The 20,732-nt window shown below is 36.9% G+C and overlaps 1 protein-coding gene across 1 annotated transcript in view; it reads left to right on the forward strand.

Annotated features, from left to right (window-relative positions):
• LOC104408900 (plectin-like) overlaps positions 1-20,732 on the forward strand; it is a 24,600-nt gene that overhangs the window by 671 nt on the left and 3,197 nt on the right. Inside the window, exons 3-23 of the mRNA XM_010018635.1 lie at positions 81-235; positions 1,089-1,551; positions 1,639-1,767; positions 1,959-2,036; positions 2,146-2,307; positions 2,419-2,523; positions 4,285-4,380; positions 5,368-5,493; positions 5,886-6,038; positions 6,280-6,434; positions 6,560-6,686; positions 7,790-7,973; positions 8,951-9,108; positions 9,440-9,618; positions 9,829-9,967; positions 10,778-10,971; positions 12,919-13,081; positions 13,748-13,831; positions 13,924-14,031; positions 14,656-14,754; positions 18,686-20,732. The exon at positions 18,686-20,732 is cut by the window's right edge and continues 740 nt beyond it. Of these exons, the coding sequence (XP_010016937.1) occupies positions 81-235; positions 1,089-1,551; positions 1,639-1,767; positions 1,959-2,036; positions 2,146-2,307; positions 2,419-2,523; positions 4,285-4,380; positions 5,368-5,493; positions 5,886-6,038; positions 6,280-6,434; positions 6,560-6,686; positions 7,790-7,973; positions 8,951-9,108; positions 9,440-9,618; positions 9,829-9,967; positions 10,778-10,971; positions 12,919-13,081; positions 13,748-13,831; positions 13,924-14,031; positions 14,656-14,754; positions 18,686-20,732 (5,104 nt within the window). The remainder of the gene's footprint in view (positions 1-80; positions 236-1,088; positions 1,552-1,638; positions 1,768-1,958; positions 2,037-2,145; positions 2,308-2,418; positions 2,524-4,284; positions 4,381-5,367; positions 5,494-5,885; positions 6,039-6,279; positions 6,435-6,559; positions 6,687-7,789; positions 7,974-8,950; positions 9,109-9,439; positions 9,619-9,828; positions 9,968-10,777; positions 10,972-12,918; positions 13,082-13,747; positions 13,832-13,923; positions 14,032-14,655; positions 14,755-18,685) is intronic.

Genomic DNA, 20,732 nt, shown 5'->3' on the forward strand with positions numbered 1-20,732 from the left:
ACAAAAATATTAAGAATTCTAACATCTCTTTTCTGTTTGGTTTAGCTGTGGGGCTTAATGGCTTTCTTGTATTTATTCAGGACGCCAAGCGACTGGAATCAGGGCTCCAATTCCAACATGAAGCAGAGATAGCTGGTTATCTTCTTGAATCTGAGAACCTTCTCCGCCAGCAATTGATTAATACCCAAATTCTTACCGATGAAAAATACTATCAGGCAGACCAGCTTGTGCAAAGGTACTTTTCAGTGTATTTATATGAATAAATAAGTAAATGGATACCCATTATGGACAATATTTTCAAATCATTATGTTTGTGGATAAACTTAACAATCTGTCAGTGGACATACAAATAAAGATTATCAGGTATTCTGGTGGGTACATTGCCCATAAATGTTGAAGATTAAGAGGAGCTGTTAGTGCTCATTTGTTAAAGTGAAGTCATTCATCAAACATGACTTTAATGTTTACTAGATACCTGAGTATAGAGATGTTAGCTTATATTTTTGCACCTAAAATGCTTTTAGAATTTGCTAACTTTGATTTTAAAAATGGAGTCAAGATTTCTGGTGATAGCTGTAGGTGTCTTAACAGGTATTAAGTGGGGTAACATTGGCAGAGTGTGTACAGTCTTGGCAGAAAGATGCATTTAAACAGCATAATGCAATTTTATGAAGAAGTAGCTCCAAAGTTTTTCAGAATTCATCCTGGACAGGGTGGGATCAAGCACAAAACAATTCCTTGGCAGTGAACTAACTGCAAGCGTTTGATCTGCTGCAACATGTAGTATCTTGTAAGATTTCTGCTTTGCTGATTGTTCCCTGGAGTTGTGTTTGGTGCATGCTGGTGCCCATATCATGCCGATTTGCTAGTCATCGCCTGATCTCTGCATCTATTACCTGTATTTATAGAAGTATAAGCTGATGTACCCTATACTTTCTGATAGAAATGCTTATTTATAATTATTTAAGTATGATTAAAGTGTAACAGATCATACAAATTCATATTGCTATTCAGTTCAACTTGGTAAACCATAATCATAAGTATTCATCACAATGATCTTTGTTTATTTATTTTGTTTCTTTTAACAGAGTTGCAAAGCTTCATGATGAACTGATGTCCATACGGACCGAATGTTCTTCCGTGTACAACAAGGGGCGTGCACTGACAACAGAGCAGACAAAGCTGATGATATCAGGAATAACCGAAAGCTTAAACTCAGGATTTACAGCAAATTTAACCCCTGAATCAAATGCTGCAATGACCCAAGGTTTAACACCTACTTTGACTTCTTCCAGCTTGACATCTGGCCTTTCATCAGGTCTTACTTCCAGACTCACACCAACCATCACTCCCACTTACACACCAGGTGTCCCACCACGGTTAATTCAAAGCTATGTGACAGGAGTAGACAATGGGACTCTGCAAACACTCAAACTGATGCAAATCAGGAAACCTCTTATGAAATCAGCTTTTGTGGATCAGAATTTACCAGAAGAAGAGGTGAACATGAAATTTGTCCAGGACCTATTGAGCTGGGTGGAAGAAATGCAGGTAGCAATCTTTCTAGAAAGTGTCTTCTTCTAATGGTTACATTTATTCCTTGTAGGTCATGGCTAATTTTTCCTTCTTGTTTGTAAGGTGCAACTTGATCGAGCAGAATGGGGTTCAGATTTACCAAGTGTTGAAAGCCATTTAGAAAATCACAAAAATGTCCACAAAGCTATTGAGGAATTTGAATCCAGCCTTAAAGAAGCTAAAATGAGTGAGGTACAGCACCATATGCTTTATTTCTTTGGTTACTTTCTTACTGGGTGACCCATAAACTAATGTTGAATTTTAGAACTGTCCGTCTTAGTTTTACTTCTGATTACTAGATGACACATCATGAAACCAGTAGATCTAATAATTTAACACATCTAACCTATTTGTTGTCTTTTAACCTCATATGCCAAATACAGATCCAAATGACTGCCCCTCTTAAACTCAGTTATGCAGAAAAATTGCACAAACTGGAGAGTCAGTACTCAAAACTCTTGGTAAGTTTGTGATGCCTCTCTGATGCTCAGCTTTTCTATGTACATCATCTTTGATAAGGGATGAGCTTTAATTTCTGATATTTGTAAATCTTCTTTCCTTTTAATAAAGAACACGTCAAGAAATCAGGAAAGACATCTAGATACTCTTCACAATTTTGTGTCTCGTGCTACTAGAGAGCTGATATGGCTCAATGAAAAAGAAGAGGAAGAGGTTGCATATGACTGGAGTGAAAGAAACTCCAATATAACAAGAAAAAAGGAATACCATGCAGTATGTATTGCTAGCATAACGCAGAGAGAATATTTAAATCATCTTTCAGAATTCAAGAGATTCCTAAAACATTTCTGTCTTTTTCTTTTTTTTTTTTTTGTCTGAAAAAAGGAGTTAATGAGAGAACTTGATCAAAAAGAAGAAGTTATTAAATCAGTTCAAGAAATAGCTGAGCAATTGCTTCTTGAGAATCATCCAGCCAGGCTAACCATTGAGGTAAGTTAGTAAAAACAACACAGAAACAAGAAAACAGTTTTGTGATTTAATAGGCTTTAGATTTTTGGGGAAAAGAAAGTAAGTGCTAACTCACAAGAAATGGAACAAAACTCTAAATAATGGGGCCTTTTTTATTACGTCTTCTATGTCACTATTGTGTCTGTCTTTGTTTCAAAGAAAAGTAAAAACATCTTGGGTTGCTTAGCTAAAACCCCCCTGAAATTTAAAATTGAAATTTCCAGAGTTGGTCTGTGCAGGTATTTCTGGTCATGCACACAGCTTCTAGAGTTATTGGTACATTGCATTGGCAGACTGGCGGCACAGAACAGTCCTTATGTGGTTTATCTCCTGTTGTATTGAAAGGAGTTTCAGTGGAGTTTTTCAGTTGCTTATGTACAGGTTCTAATTATTGTTTAGGGTTGGTTTCATAATGAAACGTGTTTGGATGTTAAAAATCTGACCAGGTGATGTGACTTACTTCAGGATTGAATCAAGCTCTATATTATAGGTAAACCATCTACAGAAAATTTATTGTAGCTGTTGTAGGGTCGTAGCAAGTTTCCAAAGGAGAATTTAAACTACTTTTCCCTGTGATCTTCAAGGAAAGAGTAAATACAGAGAGTGGGTGGTAAAAATGGAAACAATAAAAAGCTGTTTTATTATATGAGAATTAAAAAACAGAGAGGATGGATTTTTATGGTTCTCCAGCTCAGTGAGTTTATATCTGCGTAAATTGGAAACATGAAGAAAACTCCTCCCTCCCTTCCTTCCTTCTCGTGACATTTACTTGGAATAATAAATGACTTTTTATGTAACACAGGGAGTTCTGTTCTTCAAAAGTGTATGCTGTTCTAATGGCTTCTTGTCAGTGGAATATACTTAATATTTATGAAAATGGTAAATATATATGTTATGAAACCAGACCATAGCAGTGAAAATGATTATGCAGGTTATGATGTCTGCAATAATGCCATATTGGGACATCGGGGGGGAGGGGAGTGGGGGAGGGAAGAGAGAGAGAGAAATTTATAGGAAATTGATGCCTTTTCTGCAAAAGAATCTAGGCATTAAGGCATCATTTTGAAATTCACTGAAACCAATGGAAAAACTCTTGAATTCCCTGAGCAGCATACAGAATTGCAAAATTGAGATACTTGGCTGATTTCACAAAGTCAAGAGTACCCTCTGCTGGTGAGCACTCGTGCAGTGCATCTCTAGTGGCAGCACCCTGCGGACAGTATAGGAGACATCATTCAAGTAGGGTTACGTTCTTTAAGTTTCTGTGCAACTGCTACGCAAAATTATACGTTGCAGCGAGTCCTGATCAATTCTTTTTATTGTGTATTCAGTGTTACTGTAATAATCTGATTTGCCTCCACGCAAGAATCCAGCTATTTTGATTGAGTAAATCGGGACACAGAATTGTAGATGAGCTTAGACTGGGGCAACCTCAGAAGGTGTAGTCCAGCCCCTGCTTAAAGCAGTGTCAGGTCTTTTAGTGGCTGGATTCTGAACCTGCCTGAGGATGGTGATTTCACAGCCCCTCTGCGCAAGATTTGTTATGTTTGACTATGCTGTAGGACAGGTTTTTTCTCACTTCTAATTGGAATTTTCTTTGCTGCAGCTTGCTTTTCCTGGGTGAGGAGGTCAGGTTTAGATGCTTGTGTTTGCTACGTTACTTTTGTGTTTCCCTAATACTGTAATTGTATGTATGTTTTAATTTTAATTTCCTTCTACAAAATGCATCTCTCTTCCTTAAAGGCCTATAGAGCTGCAATGCAGACACAGTGGAGCTGGATTCTTCAGCTCTGTCACTGTGTTGAACAACATTTGAGAGAAAATGCTGCATATTTTGAGGTAAGAAAGTAAATCAATAAAAATGTGAAATGTTTTTAAGTTTTTTCCATAGTCAGAAAGTTCCACCAAACATGCTAGTTGCTGCCTCACAGCAGTTGTAGAATTGACAATTGTCATACGCAATCATTAGATGATAAGCTGTGCTCACACAGTGTTGCCAGATCTGTATTGTCTTCACTACAGTTATATCAGTTCACAGCAGATGAAAATACGGCCTGGCATTTTTTCAGAGTGCCACAGCTGCAAGTAGAGACTCTGAGAACAAAGACATGTTCTCTCCCTGTCATGTACAACTGCCATCGTTATAGCTTTTGCAGATGATGCAGAGGGGAGGATGGTTGGTGATGGCTGAGGGAGAACATATCATAGGTGGTTGTTCCAGGACTACCCAAATAGAAATGGAATGTAGGGGGAAGAAATGGGAATTCTGGATTTAGGAAATGAGGTTTCAGGGACAGATGGGGCAAGGATTATCACAGGACATTTTCCTTCCCAGTTGTGCTTAACCAGGACCCTAGTAGGGAGGTGCAGGTGCCCATGCAGAACTACCAAGTGTGGCAGCTCATTTCCCCTCCTGTATGAAATGGTTGCTCCAGGGTACTTGCTGAATTTTGCAGCTAGTTTGCTGCAGTTTGTAGACTTTGGCTGTTCTTTACATGTGAAAGCAATTGTAATTCTAAGGGAAGTAAGAATCACTTCAGAAAAAATTTTCCATTACAGGAACAGTAATTATCTAAAGGTTCAATAACTACTGAATTGATTTTGCATGTAGGTAGTACCAAGAATAACTGGTGTTACAGTGTGTGCCTTCTTGAAGAGTACTTTTAGACGTGAGATCATGAATAATGTTGTGTGGTAAAGCGGTCATGTCAAGCTACTACAAAAGATTATTTTTAAAGAGACATCACAAAGAAAAGCTTCATAGTGTGGCTGTTTGTATAGTACTTAGGTTGTTTAAAAATAACCCAGATATTTATCTCACCCTAGTTTTTCAGTGATGCCAAAGAAGCCATGGAATATTTGAAGAATTTGAAAGACACCATATACAGAAAATACAGTTGCGATAGATCAAGCAGCCTTCATAGGCTGGAAGACCTTGTCCAGGAGTCTATGGTGAGAAGTCAAGCATCCTATTAATGCGAGTTACAATTAAACCAGAAATGTATAGAATATAGTTGAATATAAAAGATGTGTGTTAAAGTTATTCCTTTAAAGTGAAGGGGAAAAAAATCTATTTTTTAGAACTTACGGTTAAATAATTGTATCTCTCCATATGAAATTACTTTTTCATAACTTTAAAATATAGCTTTAATTATTTCTCTATATTTACAGTCCCAGATGTTGTGGGAAACCAGTGGCTTCAGAAAGATACTTGTTCTTGCAAAATGTATTACTTTTAAGAAACACAGTAAATGAAGTCATGAAAAGAAAAGCTTAAGAGGATCAAAGAAGTAGCACTGTACTCCAGCCATCTCTTCTGACGTATTCTTCTCTTAACTGTTTAGGAAGAAAAAGAACAACTCTTGCAGTATAAAAGCACAGTAGCAGGCCTTGTGGGAAGAGCAAAAGCAATAATTCAGCTGAAGCCAAGGAACCCTGACTGTATACTCAAAACATCCATCCCAATTAAAGCCATCTGTGACTATAGACAAATTGAGGTTAGAAACTTGAATTTCCTCAAATCAATTAGAGATGTGAGAATTAAACTAAAGTTTCATTAATTACCATGTTCGTGGTGAATGCTGGACTCTAAATTTCTTCCACCCTACTAAACAAGAGCAAATACTTGTGTTGAACATTGGTTTTCTTGTTCTGTTGCTTATTTGTTGACATCATATACAGAAGGGCTTTGTACAAGTATTTTGTAATTAAATGATTCTGCTTTTCTGTTAATACTAGATAACTATTTACAAAGATGATGAGTGTATACTAGCAAACAACTCCCATCGTGCTAAATGGAAAGTCATTAGCCCGAGTGGTAATGAGGCCATGGTTCCATCTGTATGCTTTACAGTTCCTCCACCAAACAAAGAAGCGATAGATACAGCTAACAGGTAGGGAGAAAACAAAACATTTTAAAATGATACATATATATGAAGCTTGGGTTAAAGTAAAAACTTTTTTTCCCCCCGTTTCATGTGTTATTCTGATCTAAAGTTGGAGTCTTTTTATGTTTCAGGATTGAACAGCAGTTTCAGAATGTTCTGGCCCTTTGGCACGAGTCACATGTAAACATGAAGAGTGTGGTGTCCTGGCATTACCTGACAAATGAAATTAAAGCAGTTCGAGCTGGCAATGTTGCCTCGGTATGTGCTATGTCTAGGAAGGGCCTTGTAGCCATTCACTACAGTACTCAGAAACGTATAATCAACAATTTGCAGCCGTTTTCATCTTCTGTGTGGGAATAGCTGGCAATGGCCATGCTGGTCACTGCTGTGCAACATTCTGCATTGATCTAAGCAGCCATACACAGATATATTTGGGGAAGGAGAAGAGAGGTGGTGTCATGAGCTACCTGCAGCTTTATTGTGCTCATCTCTCTAGTCACCTGTTTTCAGCAGAGGGACAGGGTTTCTCGAAAGCAATGATCAGTGAATTTTGTTCTGCAAGAGTCTACCTTTCTGCATTTATGTTGGAAATACCTGTGCAGATTAGCTTCATGAGGCTAAGGTTAATCTTCATGAAAACCCCCATTACTTCCTTGTGCTGCAGTTTCTTATGAATGGTTGAACAGCTGTGAAGTGATATTTAGTCTTTCAACTGAACACTCATTCCTTCATAATGCATTTTTTCATTCTTACATGTATCTGTAATCTCAAATGTTAAATAACTGGCTAGGATCAGTTTGTCAGACATGAAGTAGTGATATAGATCAGAATGCTGTTCTTTCTGGCTAAAACAGTGTGTGAGATCACTGAATTACACAATGTTAGATGTATAGCATAATGGTATTTAATATAATAGTGTATTATACAACATTGGTGTGTATCTGTCCACAAACTATTGAAATAATATTTGCAATACCCAAAATGACATTTTCACTCCTGATTTCCCACTGTTGCTCTTGGAAAGAAGGGATCTGAAATAATTCTTGAGGTGTCCCTGCTTGTATGACTTTTGCTGGTTGCTTGATTGTTGCTACGTGGCAGTAGATGGAGAAATGATGCCTGATGCAGGGTTGGCTTAATGCAGCCCATTGCTGGCATTAAAGATGGAAAAGGATTTTGTGGTGGGTGTAAACCATGTGTTGTCAAGTGGACTTCATCTTAGGGACAAGCAAGCTTTCAGAACCTTGATTCTTTGACTTTACCATCTTAGTAATTGGACAATGTTGCTTTTTGATAAAAAGCATTACAAGGAACTGTGTGAGTCATTGCTGATCCTGCCTTGGGTTTATAATTTGTTGCAGATAAAGACAATGCTGCCAGGTGAACATCAGCAGGTTCTAAGCAATTTGCAGTCCCGCTTTGATGATTTTGTGGAAGATAGCCAGGAGTCCAAGATCTTTACAAGCTCCGATACAGCACAGCTGGAAAGGGAAGTTAATGTTTGCAAGCAATACTATCAAGAGCTTTTGAAATCTGCAGAAAGAGGTAAAACTTAGCTGAGAACAGTAGAAAGATTTCCTCAGAAAGAAGATTGTAATTCTTGATTTAACTTCTCTCTGAATTCACTCTAGTGAATTACCCATTTTATCATATTTGTATTGTCACTGTCCCGGTTCTTCTGAACAACTAGAGAGCCATCATTTTAAGTGTGCACAATTACATAGTACGGAAGCTCTAAGCTTTTTTAGCAGTGTATATTGAGCTGTGTGAAAATATTGGTGTGTTATGTAATATACAGAGTATATCAAAGAATTTATTCTGTGCATTACACCTCACTGTTTAGTCATGACTTCCTTGGTTTTGAATGCTGGAAATGCAACTTGCTTACTTTGTTGAGTTCATAAACCAACTTAGAACTTTTTTCACACTGTTAAGAAGGACAAGAAAAGTGTCCTAGATATTTTCCTAGCTTCACAGAATACCTGTAGTTACTGCTCTCTTAACTCTGTTTTTAAATACAGTAAGAACAAAAAGCCTCAAATATGTGTTCTGATTTACTGTGAAGTGGGTAATGACTTAAAGAAATAACAGTAGTGCAAAGCTGATTACTGCATTAACATAATTCACTACACGTAAGGAAAGATGTGCACCTGAGAGGATTTAAAAATAAAGAAAAAAGACCCTGGGGGTTTACTGTAGTATTGTACCTGATATCATCTGACCAAAGGAATCAGCCACTGAGTTCAGCAGTCATCTGCATAGGGGTGGTGCCTGTACCTGGAATGTCTGGTCAAAGATGTATGTGAATTTTTCATGTCTGAGGAGGTGATCTAATAATAGCTAATATTTAAGGGTTCCTTAAAGTTTGCCTTATAGCCAGAATTCCAATCAAAACTGGTGGGATTTCAGCCAGTTATGAAAAGAGCTGTAGAATGGTGACTTTATAAAGCATTTCATTAGAAGACATAGTGAAAATGACATGATGGCTTTGTTTGCTAACATGTGCATGTTTCTTCCATCAGAGGAGCAGGAAGAATCTATTTACAATCTGTACATCTCTGAAGTCAGAAATATCAGACTACGGCTGGAGAATTGTGAGGAGCGGTTAATACAGCAGATCCGAACCCCAGTGGAAAGGGATGATGTACATGAAAACTTGGTTAGGATTTCAGAGCAAGAGGTAGGCTCCTGAGAAAGGCTGTTCTACCTAGGAAAAGAGGTTTTTTTTAAAGAGAGGTATCCAGATGTTTTGAGTGTAGCCAGGAAGGTCTGTGGCACGCCTTGAAAAGATAAGAGTCAAAGATTAAGCTTGTGTTTGTGAAAAAAGAGATACCAATAAATGGCAGCTGTTAGTTTCTCTCTTATGTATATGTTTATTTAAAAAAAAAAAAAAGACATTCACATAAGGCAAGCAAAGGAGACCAGACCTGTACTGATTATGATATAGGATATATGATATACATCAAGTTGATGTAGGATAAAAGCACTGTCAATCACCTTTCATTTTACAGGAACTGAAGAAAGAACTGGATCGACTGAAGGATGACTTGGGAGTTATTACAGCTAAATGTGAAGAGTTTTTCAGTCAAGCTGCTGGTTCACCTTCAGTCCCTGCTCTGCGCTCTGAGCTCAGTGTTGTTATTCAGAACATGAGCCAAGTTTATTCCCTGTCTTCCATTTACATAGATAAGTACGTAATAGGCCATCTCCACATATGTTTAGTTTAGTTTTGTCTTCAGAATCAATTAAAGATATTTGTATGATAATACTGATCAAGGAAAAGGAAGTTAACATTTTAACATTGTATAAAGGGATACCCAGTCACACGGAAAGGCTGAAAAACAAGTGCATTGAATGTTGTTATTTATGGTTCAGTTAACAGGAGATTACTGTTTTTCAGATTAAAAACTATAAAATTGGTGCTGAAGAACACCCAAGAAGCAGAATTGTTAGTAAAACGCTATGAAACTAAGCTGTGTGAAGAAGAGGCAGTAACAGCTGACAAGAACAATATTGAAAATCTGATGGGTACATTGAAGGTAAGAGTTGGCTGGTACCTTTTCATGGGAAATTAAGAAAGATAAGAATATGATCTGTCTTATAACACCTGTTTTAGTTAAGCTGTACTGTATATTATGTCCAAAAGTTGGCTTATGTATTTCAAGGAAAGTCTGTATTAGGATTGACATCTCAGAAAAAAAGTGAGAGCTTTGGAGTATTAGGAATTGAGTAGTTTGCATGTGCATTCTTGCTGTTAGGAAATGCTTTGAAGTATCTGAACTTCCGAGAGCGGCACTTAACGCTGCTGTAAGACTTATTTTTTGACTCTTCAGAAGGTAACATATGCCTAAGGTAACATAAATATATTGTTATATAAATGTGCCACAGTAACATTTGTGCTTCTGCTGTGATACACTAATCAGGGCTTCCTAGGAGGTTTGGCAGACATCTTTGAGAAAAAGTGAGATTGTAATTCAGCATTTTTTGTGCGCTGCATATACCTCATTTTAATGTTGTAAATAACGAGTAATGCTTTTTTGTTAGACAGAATGATTGGCATCTAGCTACTGATTTTTTTGAAAGCTGTAGTGTGTAAGATAAGCATGCTTATTTGCTGTCTGTGTTTTGATCTATGTGTCGTGGGGGATGCTGTTACTTAGAATTATTTTGTCAGTTCATAATTGCTAATGAATTGCTTCAGACCAGTGTTTGGGCAACGAGAGGTAAAATACTCATTTAAGCATTTTTTCATTTATTCATTTATACATTTTAATCATGTAAAATACTAACTTATAAAGTAGTGTCAAAATTTAGGAGTTATTTACAATTTATCATTTGTCACATACTAGCAATGGAGATCTGAAGTAGATGAGAAAAGACAAGTGTTCCATTCCTTGGAGGATGAACTTCAGAAGGCAAAGATGATCAGTGATCAGATGTTTAAAATGCACAAGGAACGTGATCTTGACTTTGACTGGCATAAAGAAAAAGTTGATCAGTTAGCCGAGAGGTGGCAAAACATTCATTCTCAAATTGAAAATAGGTTTGTATAACTCTTTGTTATCATCTCTTCATGTTTTATGCTGATTTTGTTGTTTCTGAGGAAGAATAATCAGAATTGAACGTGGAAATAGGTCAGAAGAGTTTTCTGAACTGTTTCTGAAATGTACTAAGATAAAGGATTCTTATTTTTTGTGCTGCTGACACAAGAAATGTCTGTGACTCTTGAGCACCAAAAGATTAACAAGATAGAGAATCTTTATTTTCTTACAACTTAACGAGACACAGTAGAGAGGAACTGCATTTTTTTTCTTTCTGAAAAAAGCCCACAGAAATGGCTTGCTGTTCTGTGGAAATACCATCTGTTTTCTCCACTTCCGATAGGCTAAACTGTTGAGCCTACTCATCAGTTATGATTGGATTCATGTTAACTTGCTTTTAATAACTCAAGTGCTAAGTCTGGAAGTCCTTAGCTTCCATTGACTTCTGTGATAATTTTGATACAATAACTTTTGGTGAAGTGCCAGTATTTTCTTTTGGTGTGCAACTGTTTCCATGCAGCCTCAGTATCCCCTTGAGATGTTGCTCTAAATTCAGCCATAGAAAACCCTAACAAGAGCTGTTGGTGTAGAAGATAGTGCTGTTGATATAGAAGTTCATACAACAACCTTTTACATTTTTGTCTTCATTTTCTAAGGGTTCAATAGCCACTCAGGTGCAATACTGAAGTTGTTCACTTGTAGTTAACTGATTTAGTTGTCTCAGTTTAATATTCTTGGAATTTAAAAGGAAGATGAGTAAAAGCTGACTCAATTAAAGCTGACTGCAGAATGGGTAGCTTTAAATCCACCTCAGATTTTTTATTGTTTGATAGCATGACATAATTTAAATGATAAAACAGTAGTTTTATGAGGTACTGAAGTGCCCTTATTTTATCAGAGAGTAAATGTGAACCACGTGCTTTCCTCAGAGGACTATATCCTGAATAGAAGATGCTGAAAAATTACCGTTAATACATAGTGGCTTCTAGTGTCAATAGGACAGATTGCAGTAGTTGCAGCATGGAGCTGTAAACAAGCTGCTTTCTGCAAATGTTTGCTTTGCTGCTTCCTAACGGTTTGACACTGATGATCATTATATAAAACATATGTACAAATATTGGCTGCAGTTACCATGATCCTTTCTCTTTTCCATGGTTATTAACTTTAAAACATGCTAAAGTATGAAATCTGAGCACTGCAGTTTCCTCTGCTCTTTTTCAGTCTTCTTGTGGCATCTTTAGAACAGCGCTAGAGTGGTTAAAAGTATTCATTCCAAGTCGAACTGTAAAAAAATGTTTAATAAGTATGTTTATCCTGCATGGTCGTGTGATGGTTGAAGTGGTCATGTTTATATGATCTTTGAAGTAATGGTGTAAGGAAAGAAAAACTGTCAATGTTCTCATCAGTACGGAAACAACTTTCAAGAAAAACACAGCACTGTCAGGTCAAAAACAGATTTAAAACTGGACTTGCAGGATCAGTTGCTTTTGCACTTTAGAGTATTGAAAGGCTTTAGTTTTAGTGTAACTCCTGAGGTTTTTTTGGAGGCACAGAGTGTGGTGAACAACTACTTAGCTCCAGCACAACACTCTCTTCTCTGATTCACATAGGTCACATTTGAAATACTCTCACTTCTTATAACAGAATTAATGGCTTTTGAAAAGCCTCCTCTCTTGCTTGGGGTTTCCTGTGCTTATGGAGTTTCAAGCAGTTCAGCTCACTAATGAGGGATATATGCAGAATTTCTTCTGTAGGGGGATCTCTGCTGGGAATACTGGTGTGTGATAAGTTAAATTACTTTTTAATTAGTGTTATTTTAGTATCCTTACAGTGTGAGCCATAGCAAACTTAAAGCATCCAAAGCCTTTAAAGCTCTATTTGGTTTAGTGTACTTTTTGTCTTTGTTGTTCATCTTCTCTCCTTTGGCTTATCTTCTAAAATAAAATCAGGTTGCGTGACTTAGAAGGTATTAATAAATCCTTGAAGTATTACAAAGATACATACAATTCTTTGGACACTTGGATTCAACAAGTGGAAGATACTCAGCGAAAGATGCAAGAAATCCATCCTGAAAATAGCAAAGCATTGGCTAAACAGTTGAACCAGCATAAGGTATGAAAAAGATTGCATTGTAGGAAAGCAGTGAAGAATGACCAGATAATTAAAACATGAGTTTAACACAGTGCTGTCAGTCATGTTTCTTGATACGGGGTCCTTATATCCCTCTGCCCTTAGATTATAAAAATTCTAAGTCATTGCCAGCTTTTATGGTTTTATATTTATATGCAGCTGGAGTCATATATATATCACTCGCTGACTATTGCCTTTTTATAGATGAGATTGTTTTGGTCCTGAAATCTGTGAGAAGAGTAGAACCTTGCAGAGTAACTAAAATTCTGGACTCTAGTTATCACATCATTTTTTATTCAATACTGCTCTTGGTATTTATGGATGTAGAAATATTTTCATGGAAGCAGAGCTAAACCCAGTGACTGTCTCCTGCAAGAAGGAAATGTAGCTTAAGTAAGAGACAGAATAACAAATTATACGCATTAAATGGTATATTCCTGATTTAATTTTAAATTCACTCACCAGCTATTAAACCTGGCAGTTTTTTTCACTGCTTCTGTACTGACAAAGCCCAGGACATAGGTTTCACCATATGTACACACATGGAAATGAGCATATTATGTAAATTTTATGATGTCAGATAAAGTAGAAATGCTAATAGTATAGTAATAACTCTTTAAGATGAAGATGTAGATTCATATTTTACAGATGCTGGTTTCTGAGATTGAAATGAAACAAGGCAAAATAGATGAATGCCAGAAGTATTCAGAACAATACTCAGCTGCTGTGAAGGTAATAAATAATGTCATACTTAGAATCCTCTTTTTTTTAAGTGTCAGTATCATGTGGAATGCCAATCATTTTGGTTTTTTCTCTTTTTACAGGACTATGAGTTGCAGACTATGACCTACAGAGCTATGGTTGACTCCCAACAAAAATCTCCAGTAAAACGCAGAAGAATGCAAAGCTCATCAGATTTCATTATTCAAGAGGTGAGTGGGTTTCTTATGATAGGAGAATGTGGGGGTTTTGAGTCTTTGCTTAAAACAGAATAAAGACAAGAATGAGCTTTAGGATTTATGAGTGATTAAATAGGGTAGCCCAAGCAGATTATTTTTTTCTCTATAGGTATGTGATGTGATAAGGGTTGTTCATTATGCAGTATCTGGATAATGAGACAGTGTACTGCTCTTGAATTATGAAAAAGCTGTATGAGAAATGTACCTCAGTAAAAGTGTTTAGAACTATATCCTGGCTGGATCTTGATAAAGATAAATCTATCTCCCTGCTAACTGTTAGAGAGAGGAATAGTGACCAGCACTGTTTGCCCCCCTTATAACTTGTTCTTACAGGAAGGGAAAAATCAAGTGACTGTGAAGTCAAAACATTGTTTTCTGTTTCTTCTCCTTATGGCTATCCTCATAGATGCTTAAGATTTATTTATGCAAGTGCACCCTGTTGATGGCATTCAACTTTGGAATGAAGAGTAGGACTTCAGATTCCACAGTCAGGATTTTGGAATCAAAATCGGGATGGGTTCTAGAGTAGTGTTTATCAATTCTTTGAAGGATAATGTGTTTCCCTCTGTCCTTCCCCACCTCTTTGTTTCTCTGCAGTTCATGGATTTAAGGACTCGTTATACTGCCTTAGTGACCTTGATGACACAATACATTAAGTTTGCAGGTGACTCTTTGAAAAGACTGGAAGAGGAAGAGGTAGGTCATCCCCTGTCAGCTAACCAAGTAAAAATAACAGCTAGGCATATGAAGAGCAATATACCTGTTGCAATTACTCACAAAGTTAGCAGCAGATACGAAAGACTAAAATTCCTTATACAGGTGGATAGGAGTGTTAAATTATGCCATTAACATTCAGATAACCAAAATCCTATACCATCCATGCATTTTACCAGTTCTTCCAGCTAGAAGGTTCATATGATTCACTAAATTCTGATGGAGATGTAGTTGCACATAGTATATTTTAACATGTTCATATTTTAGGGCTTGATCTTTTGGATAAATGCTGACATTAAGATGAGGGCAACCTTAGTGTGCATGCACTGTTGATATCCTATGCAGGACTCAATACTCATAGTATTCATTCTGGTCCACTTAGCAACATATAAGGAAGTTCTTTAAACAGGGAGGTGTGATGCCTTCTGAATTAATTTCTGAAATTTCTTTGACATGTTTAGATATTTTCTTCCTTCTACCTTTCTTCTGCATTGATTCCTTGGGCTCAGACAGTGTTTTATTTATGCATAGGGTTGAATCTTAGCAAGAAGAGTAGGTTACTGAAATTGAGCAGAAAAATTACTCGAAATACACGCCTGCTGCAGAGTCAACCTTTCAAATAATTGAGAAGAAAATACTTTTAAAATCTTCACTTTCTCTTGAAATGTTTCTCTCCAAAAGAGATTATATAGTCATTCTTTAAGCAAATCAGAAAACGAATAGTCCTTTTCAAAGGAGGAATGATTTTTTTTTTTTCTTCTGGGATGACCTCTGAACTCTGTGATTGTTCCAAGATTATTTTCCATGCCAATCTTTCTTCCTGACTCTCAGTAATAGCATTAAGAATGCATGGAATAAGGAGAAAATAAGATGCTTTCCATGATCTCTCAGTTTATTCCATGTGTTGTCATGCTTGGGGCTTACCAGAGGAGTGAACTCCAGCAACCTGTGAAATCAGCTGAATTCTTTCAACGTTTGGGATGTAATGAAGCTGTTGAATTTGGAGAGGAAAATGCATCTAATGAAAGCATGATCGATGTGGAATATTTGCAAAAAGATAACTCTTCCAGTATTCCTGAACACACAGAAAATAAGTTGGAAATGGACAGAAGAAAATTAGATGTAAACAGATATGATGAAATCAAATCTGATAGAACATCAAAGCAAATTTTAACTTTCAGTGGTCAAGAAAGTAGCATTAGTGGCAATAGTGAAAAAAAGCTACATACAGAGGAAGAGAATTTAGTGGGGTTTGGTAATCAAATTAAAGAAGAAAATTATAGAAAAGGTTGTTCTGTTTCAACTGAGATTTATGTGAGTGTGAGTAGCAAACCTGGTGAAATGTTAAATGAGCAAATTCTTAATGGAGAGAGACACAAAACAGAGGGAGTATCAAAGTTGCCTGAAGTGGTAATGATATACAGAACCACAGGAAAAGATTTTTCAGGAAAGGCAGGGAGTGACGTTTTGACAAAGGAAGAATGTGAGACGCAATCAGAAACTAGTTTTGAGCTAACAGTAAAGAAAGATGAAGTTACTCCAAAAACTGGAAAGCATGTCCTGGACAAGCAGCAAGATTTTTCACCAAGACTTCATTTTGAACGTCAGCATAAAGAACATGGCTTTACAAAAAGTAATAGCCATAACACTTTAAACTCTGAAGGCAGAGAGTTACAAGTGTGTGCTGAAAGGGATGCAATACCTTTAGAGAAAGTTGCATCTTCTTTCAGAGAGGTGGCAGCACACAAGGGAAGTGGAAAAACAAAGTTAGATTTGCAATCTGTGAGCAATCCAGGTGTTTCTGGTGGTGTTGAAAGGTATACAGACAAACCGCACAGAGCATCTCTGTATAAAAGTTACTTCGTAGCAGAAAATAAAATCCTAGAAAACTCAAATTTTGAAGCCAAGAGTACAGTGCAAGAAATTTTGCCTGTCTCTTCAGGAAACATTTCAGAGAATCGGTATGCAGCAAAAGTCTCTGAATTATATCAGTTGGATTTTGAAGTGTCCCCAGTGCAGAATGATCCAAGTTTAGGGACAGAATTGTTAGTAAGTGCTGGTGATTTAAATGCAAATATAGTCCCCTCAGAAGTAATTTCTGAAGGAGAGGATTATTTTCCATTATCAGAACATGGATTAGCAAAAAAGCTTTTGAGTCACAATGAGAAAGGAAGTGAGAAGAAGATATCACAGACTAACATTTGTGGTTTGGACAACACGCGTATAAGTGGGAATAAGCTGAGTGTAGAGCACAGTTTAGAACAGGGTCAGAAATATAAAGATTTATTGCTAGTTGCAGAAGAGGGCAATAGAGGTAAGGGCCATAGCACAAAGGGACCTGGGAAAAACACTGAACTCCAGAAAACATCCTGTGAAAAAGCAGAGAAAAAAGCCTCACTTGAAAAAAAAGAAAAGCAAAAAAAAAGAGACAATGACAGTGAAGAGAAAAGGAGCACAACTAATATTAAGGTACCAGAGTTTTTATGCAAAGCAAATGAAACAGTTAATTTAACAATGATTCTAAACCAACACAAATCAACATCTGAATCTCATAATATGTTGAGGTCAAATGATTTAAAATTGATTGAACAGAATTTAAACAATGAATATGCTAATGATCTATTAATTATGGTGCATTTTGTGATCCTTAATTTTTTTAAGTTCTTATAAATTTATTTTTATGTTTATTTTGTATTACTGTTTAATTACCATCTTTTCTCCACCCAGCTGGTGCTCAGCCATGTTCATTAGAAATAACGAAAGCTAACAAGATATAGTTTGTGACTGTATCTTTATTTTAGTTCTTGATTTTCAAGCATAATAGATTTTGTATGTTTGGGAGCATAAAGAAGATCTGAGAAGAAACCAATTTAAATGTTTTGTATCTGTTGGGGTCTGTTCAAAATTGTGACACGGGGAAATACGGAGAGGAACTGAAGAAGCTGCCTTTGCATTAGCCTTCTAGGAAATGTTTTGTGTATCATCCAAAATATAAGTAAATGTGGTAAATTCGAACTAACCCAACATTTTGTTTATTTGGAAATGTTGCTGTAATTACCCTTTGTGCCATGTTTGTATGATCATAGGAATATAGGTGTGTTCTTAGTTAATGTTAGCTCACATTTGGTAACTAACACTGTAACAGTGCTAAATGAAGAGGTATGTATAGTTTCAGTTGTATTATTTCTGGTGAATACACATCCTGTATGAGTTTCCCTTGATCTGCCAGCATATGGAGACTACTGACTGACTGGTTTTCACTAGGATTTTACAAATTACCGTGTTTATACTTCTAACTGTGTCTGCACTGCAGAGTAGCTGTGCTCTTACCAGTCCCCCGACTGAGCCAGTGGAGGCACTGGGGCTGTGGAACACACTACAAAGCATAGGTGTGCTGCGGTTTAGATACTTCTGTTTCTGAAGCTGGTGCATCTTGGCTGTAGCTTTCCATATTGCTTTGCTTCTTGGATGGGATTTCCAAACTTCTCTTGTGTGATTTTTGCCTGCAAGCATAAAATCCTTCTTCTAATTCCTACTGAACTGATGCAGAAATGGTAGGCCACTTTCGCCTTGGGAATTCTTGTGCATAGTGTTTGGCTCAGTGTTCGCTCTACCTATTTGTTGGGAGATAAAACATATGCAAGCTGTTGTTTGACGCTGCTTACTGCTAGGAGGCACCTGACTGCAGTGAAAGGCTTCAGGACTTCCTCACTTTGTGGATCTTTACGGAGGGTTTCATATTTGGCTAATGGTAACTTCCTGAAGCCTGATGGTGGTGGGAACTGCTCATCCTACTTTCTGGACATACCGTGTATATATGAGTAAGTATTTTCCATTCTGCTTGTCAAAGACCCTATCATTTTATATGATGTATGACAAAAAGTACATATCAACTTATCTCATTCTTCCACAGATTTTAAAGAATAAGGAAGCATCAGTGCGTGAGGCATATTCAGATCTAAAGGCACAGCAAAATAGCACAATTGATGAGAACAGGAAACTCATGGGAAAGGTAAAAAACCTTGAGCAGATGTTGGAGGATGTGAAGAAACAAAAATTCCAAGTGGAACAGGAGCTCCCTAAAGTTAAGGAAGCTGCAGAAAAAGAGCGGAAGAAGCAGCAAAAGGACATGGAAGAGATCTGCCTTCAGAAGACCAAGGCTGAGCAAGAGGCAAAGCAGTGTCGTAGGGATCTAGAGAACATTGAGAAAGAGAAAGCAGATGCAGAAGAGGAGTTGGAGCGTGTAAGGCAGCTCATTTTGCAGGCAGAGACTCAAAGAAGTATACTGGAAGAAAACCTTCGTGCTTTTCGAAATCAAATAGAAGAAAGCACCTTTACCAGAAGAAACCTTGAAGAGCATCTAAGAAGAAAAGATACTAATCTCCATGATTTAGAGCAACAAAAAAGAAACTTAATGGACGAGCTGAAGAAGAAAACAGAAGGAGAGGAGAAATTTATGAAACTGATAAAGCAAATGGAACAAGACCTTGAATTTAAAGGGAGCCTATTAGAAATAAAGATGCAAGAGAGAGAGAAAACTGAAGCCAGAGGGAAAGTCATTGAAGGCAGGTACTCTGTAACTAGAGAAACTTCCCTGCCAACTTTGAAAGCTGGGCAGGGCAGCCAGTGTAGGACTGATTCTGATATTACAAGTTTCCAGAAGAAGCAAGAAGCCAGAAAGGTAGAAGAGCTTAAACAAAAGATAGATGAGCTAACCCTTGCTAACAGAAAAGCTGATAAAACTATTAAAGACCTGAAATACGAACTGAATGAAATCGAGCTTCAGAAATCATCAACAGAAGAAAAGTCTCGTTTATTAAAAGAAAAACTAGACAAAGTCAATAGTGAACTTAAATGCCTAAAAATTAAGTTGGAGGAAAAAGACCAAGTAGAGCAGGGATATTTGCAACGGCTGAAAGAACTGGACAAGCAGCTACATAGAACCACAGATAAAGCTGAAGAAGTGATGCAAGAAGCTATAGATCTTAAGAAAATTAAGATGAACTATCAGGAGGAGCTGAAATCCCTTCAGCAAGAAAAGGCACAATTAAAAAGAGAAGTAGAGGAACTAACTAGATCAAAGACAAAAAGTGAAATCACTATCAAACATTTAAATTCACAGATGAGTTCTCTTCAAAAAGAGAAGCTAGCAGCTGAACACAAAACACAGTCATGTAAAGGAGAAGCAAATAATCTTCAAGACCAATATGAGAAAATCCAAGAACAGTTGCTTCAAAAAACCAAAGTAGAGAAAGAAAACCAGCAAGAAATTCAGCTGCTGAAGAATGAATTAGCCAAAAGTAATCAGGTGTCAGAAACATTGAAACGAAAGATAGAAGACCTTAATAAATGGAATACTGACACAAAACTACTGATGAAGCAAATTCAGTCTGAATCAGAGAAGATGACTTTGGAAAAACAAAGTATTCAGAGGAAAAATGATGCATTAAAATCCCTAGCAGATGGTTTCAAAGAACAACTGCATACAACAAATGAACAATTGCACAAACAAACAATAATGGAGCAAGAATTCATATGTAAAATCAAAAGCCTAGAAGTCGATCTAGCAAAAGCAAAAGATTTAGCTAATGAATATAAACAAAAATGCGATAAACAAAGTGCTTCCACCCTAACCACTGACCGGGAGGTTAAAAATCTGAATGCCCAAATAAATGCTCTAACTATGGAAAAGAGAGTGAGTGAGCAGAAGATACAACTACAACAAGCTCATATACAAGAGCTAAGTAGTAAATTAAAAAAATTACAGGATGAACTCCATCAAAAGACTCTGGATGAACAAATGGCACGCAAGAAGATGATTCTCTTTCAGGAAGAATCCATTAAATTTAAACACTCTGCAGAGGAATTTAGGAAAAAAGTTGAAAAATTACTGGAATCCCATAGCATCACAGAAAAGGACATTTCTGGCATAAAACTAGAATGCATTGCTCTTCAGCAGG

The sequence above is a fragment of the Nestor notabilis genome, unplaced genomic scaffold, assembly GCF_000696875.1.
Source record: "Nestor notabilis isolate BGI_N333 unplaced genomic scaffold, ASM69687v1 scaffold15357, whole genome shotgun sequence".
Taxonomy (NCBI): Eukaryota; Metazoa; Chordata; class Aves; order Psittaciformes; family Psittacidae; genus Nestor; species Nestor notabilis.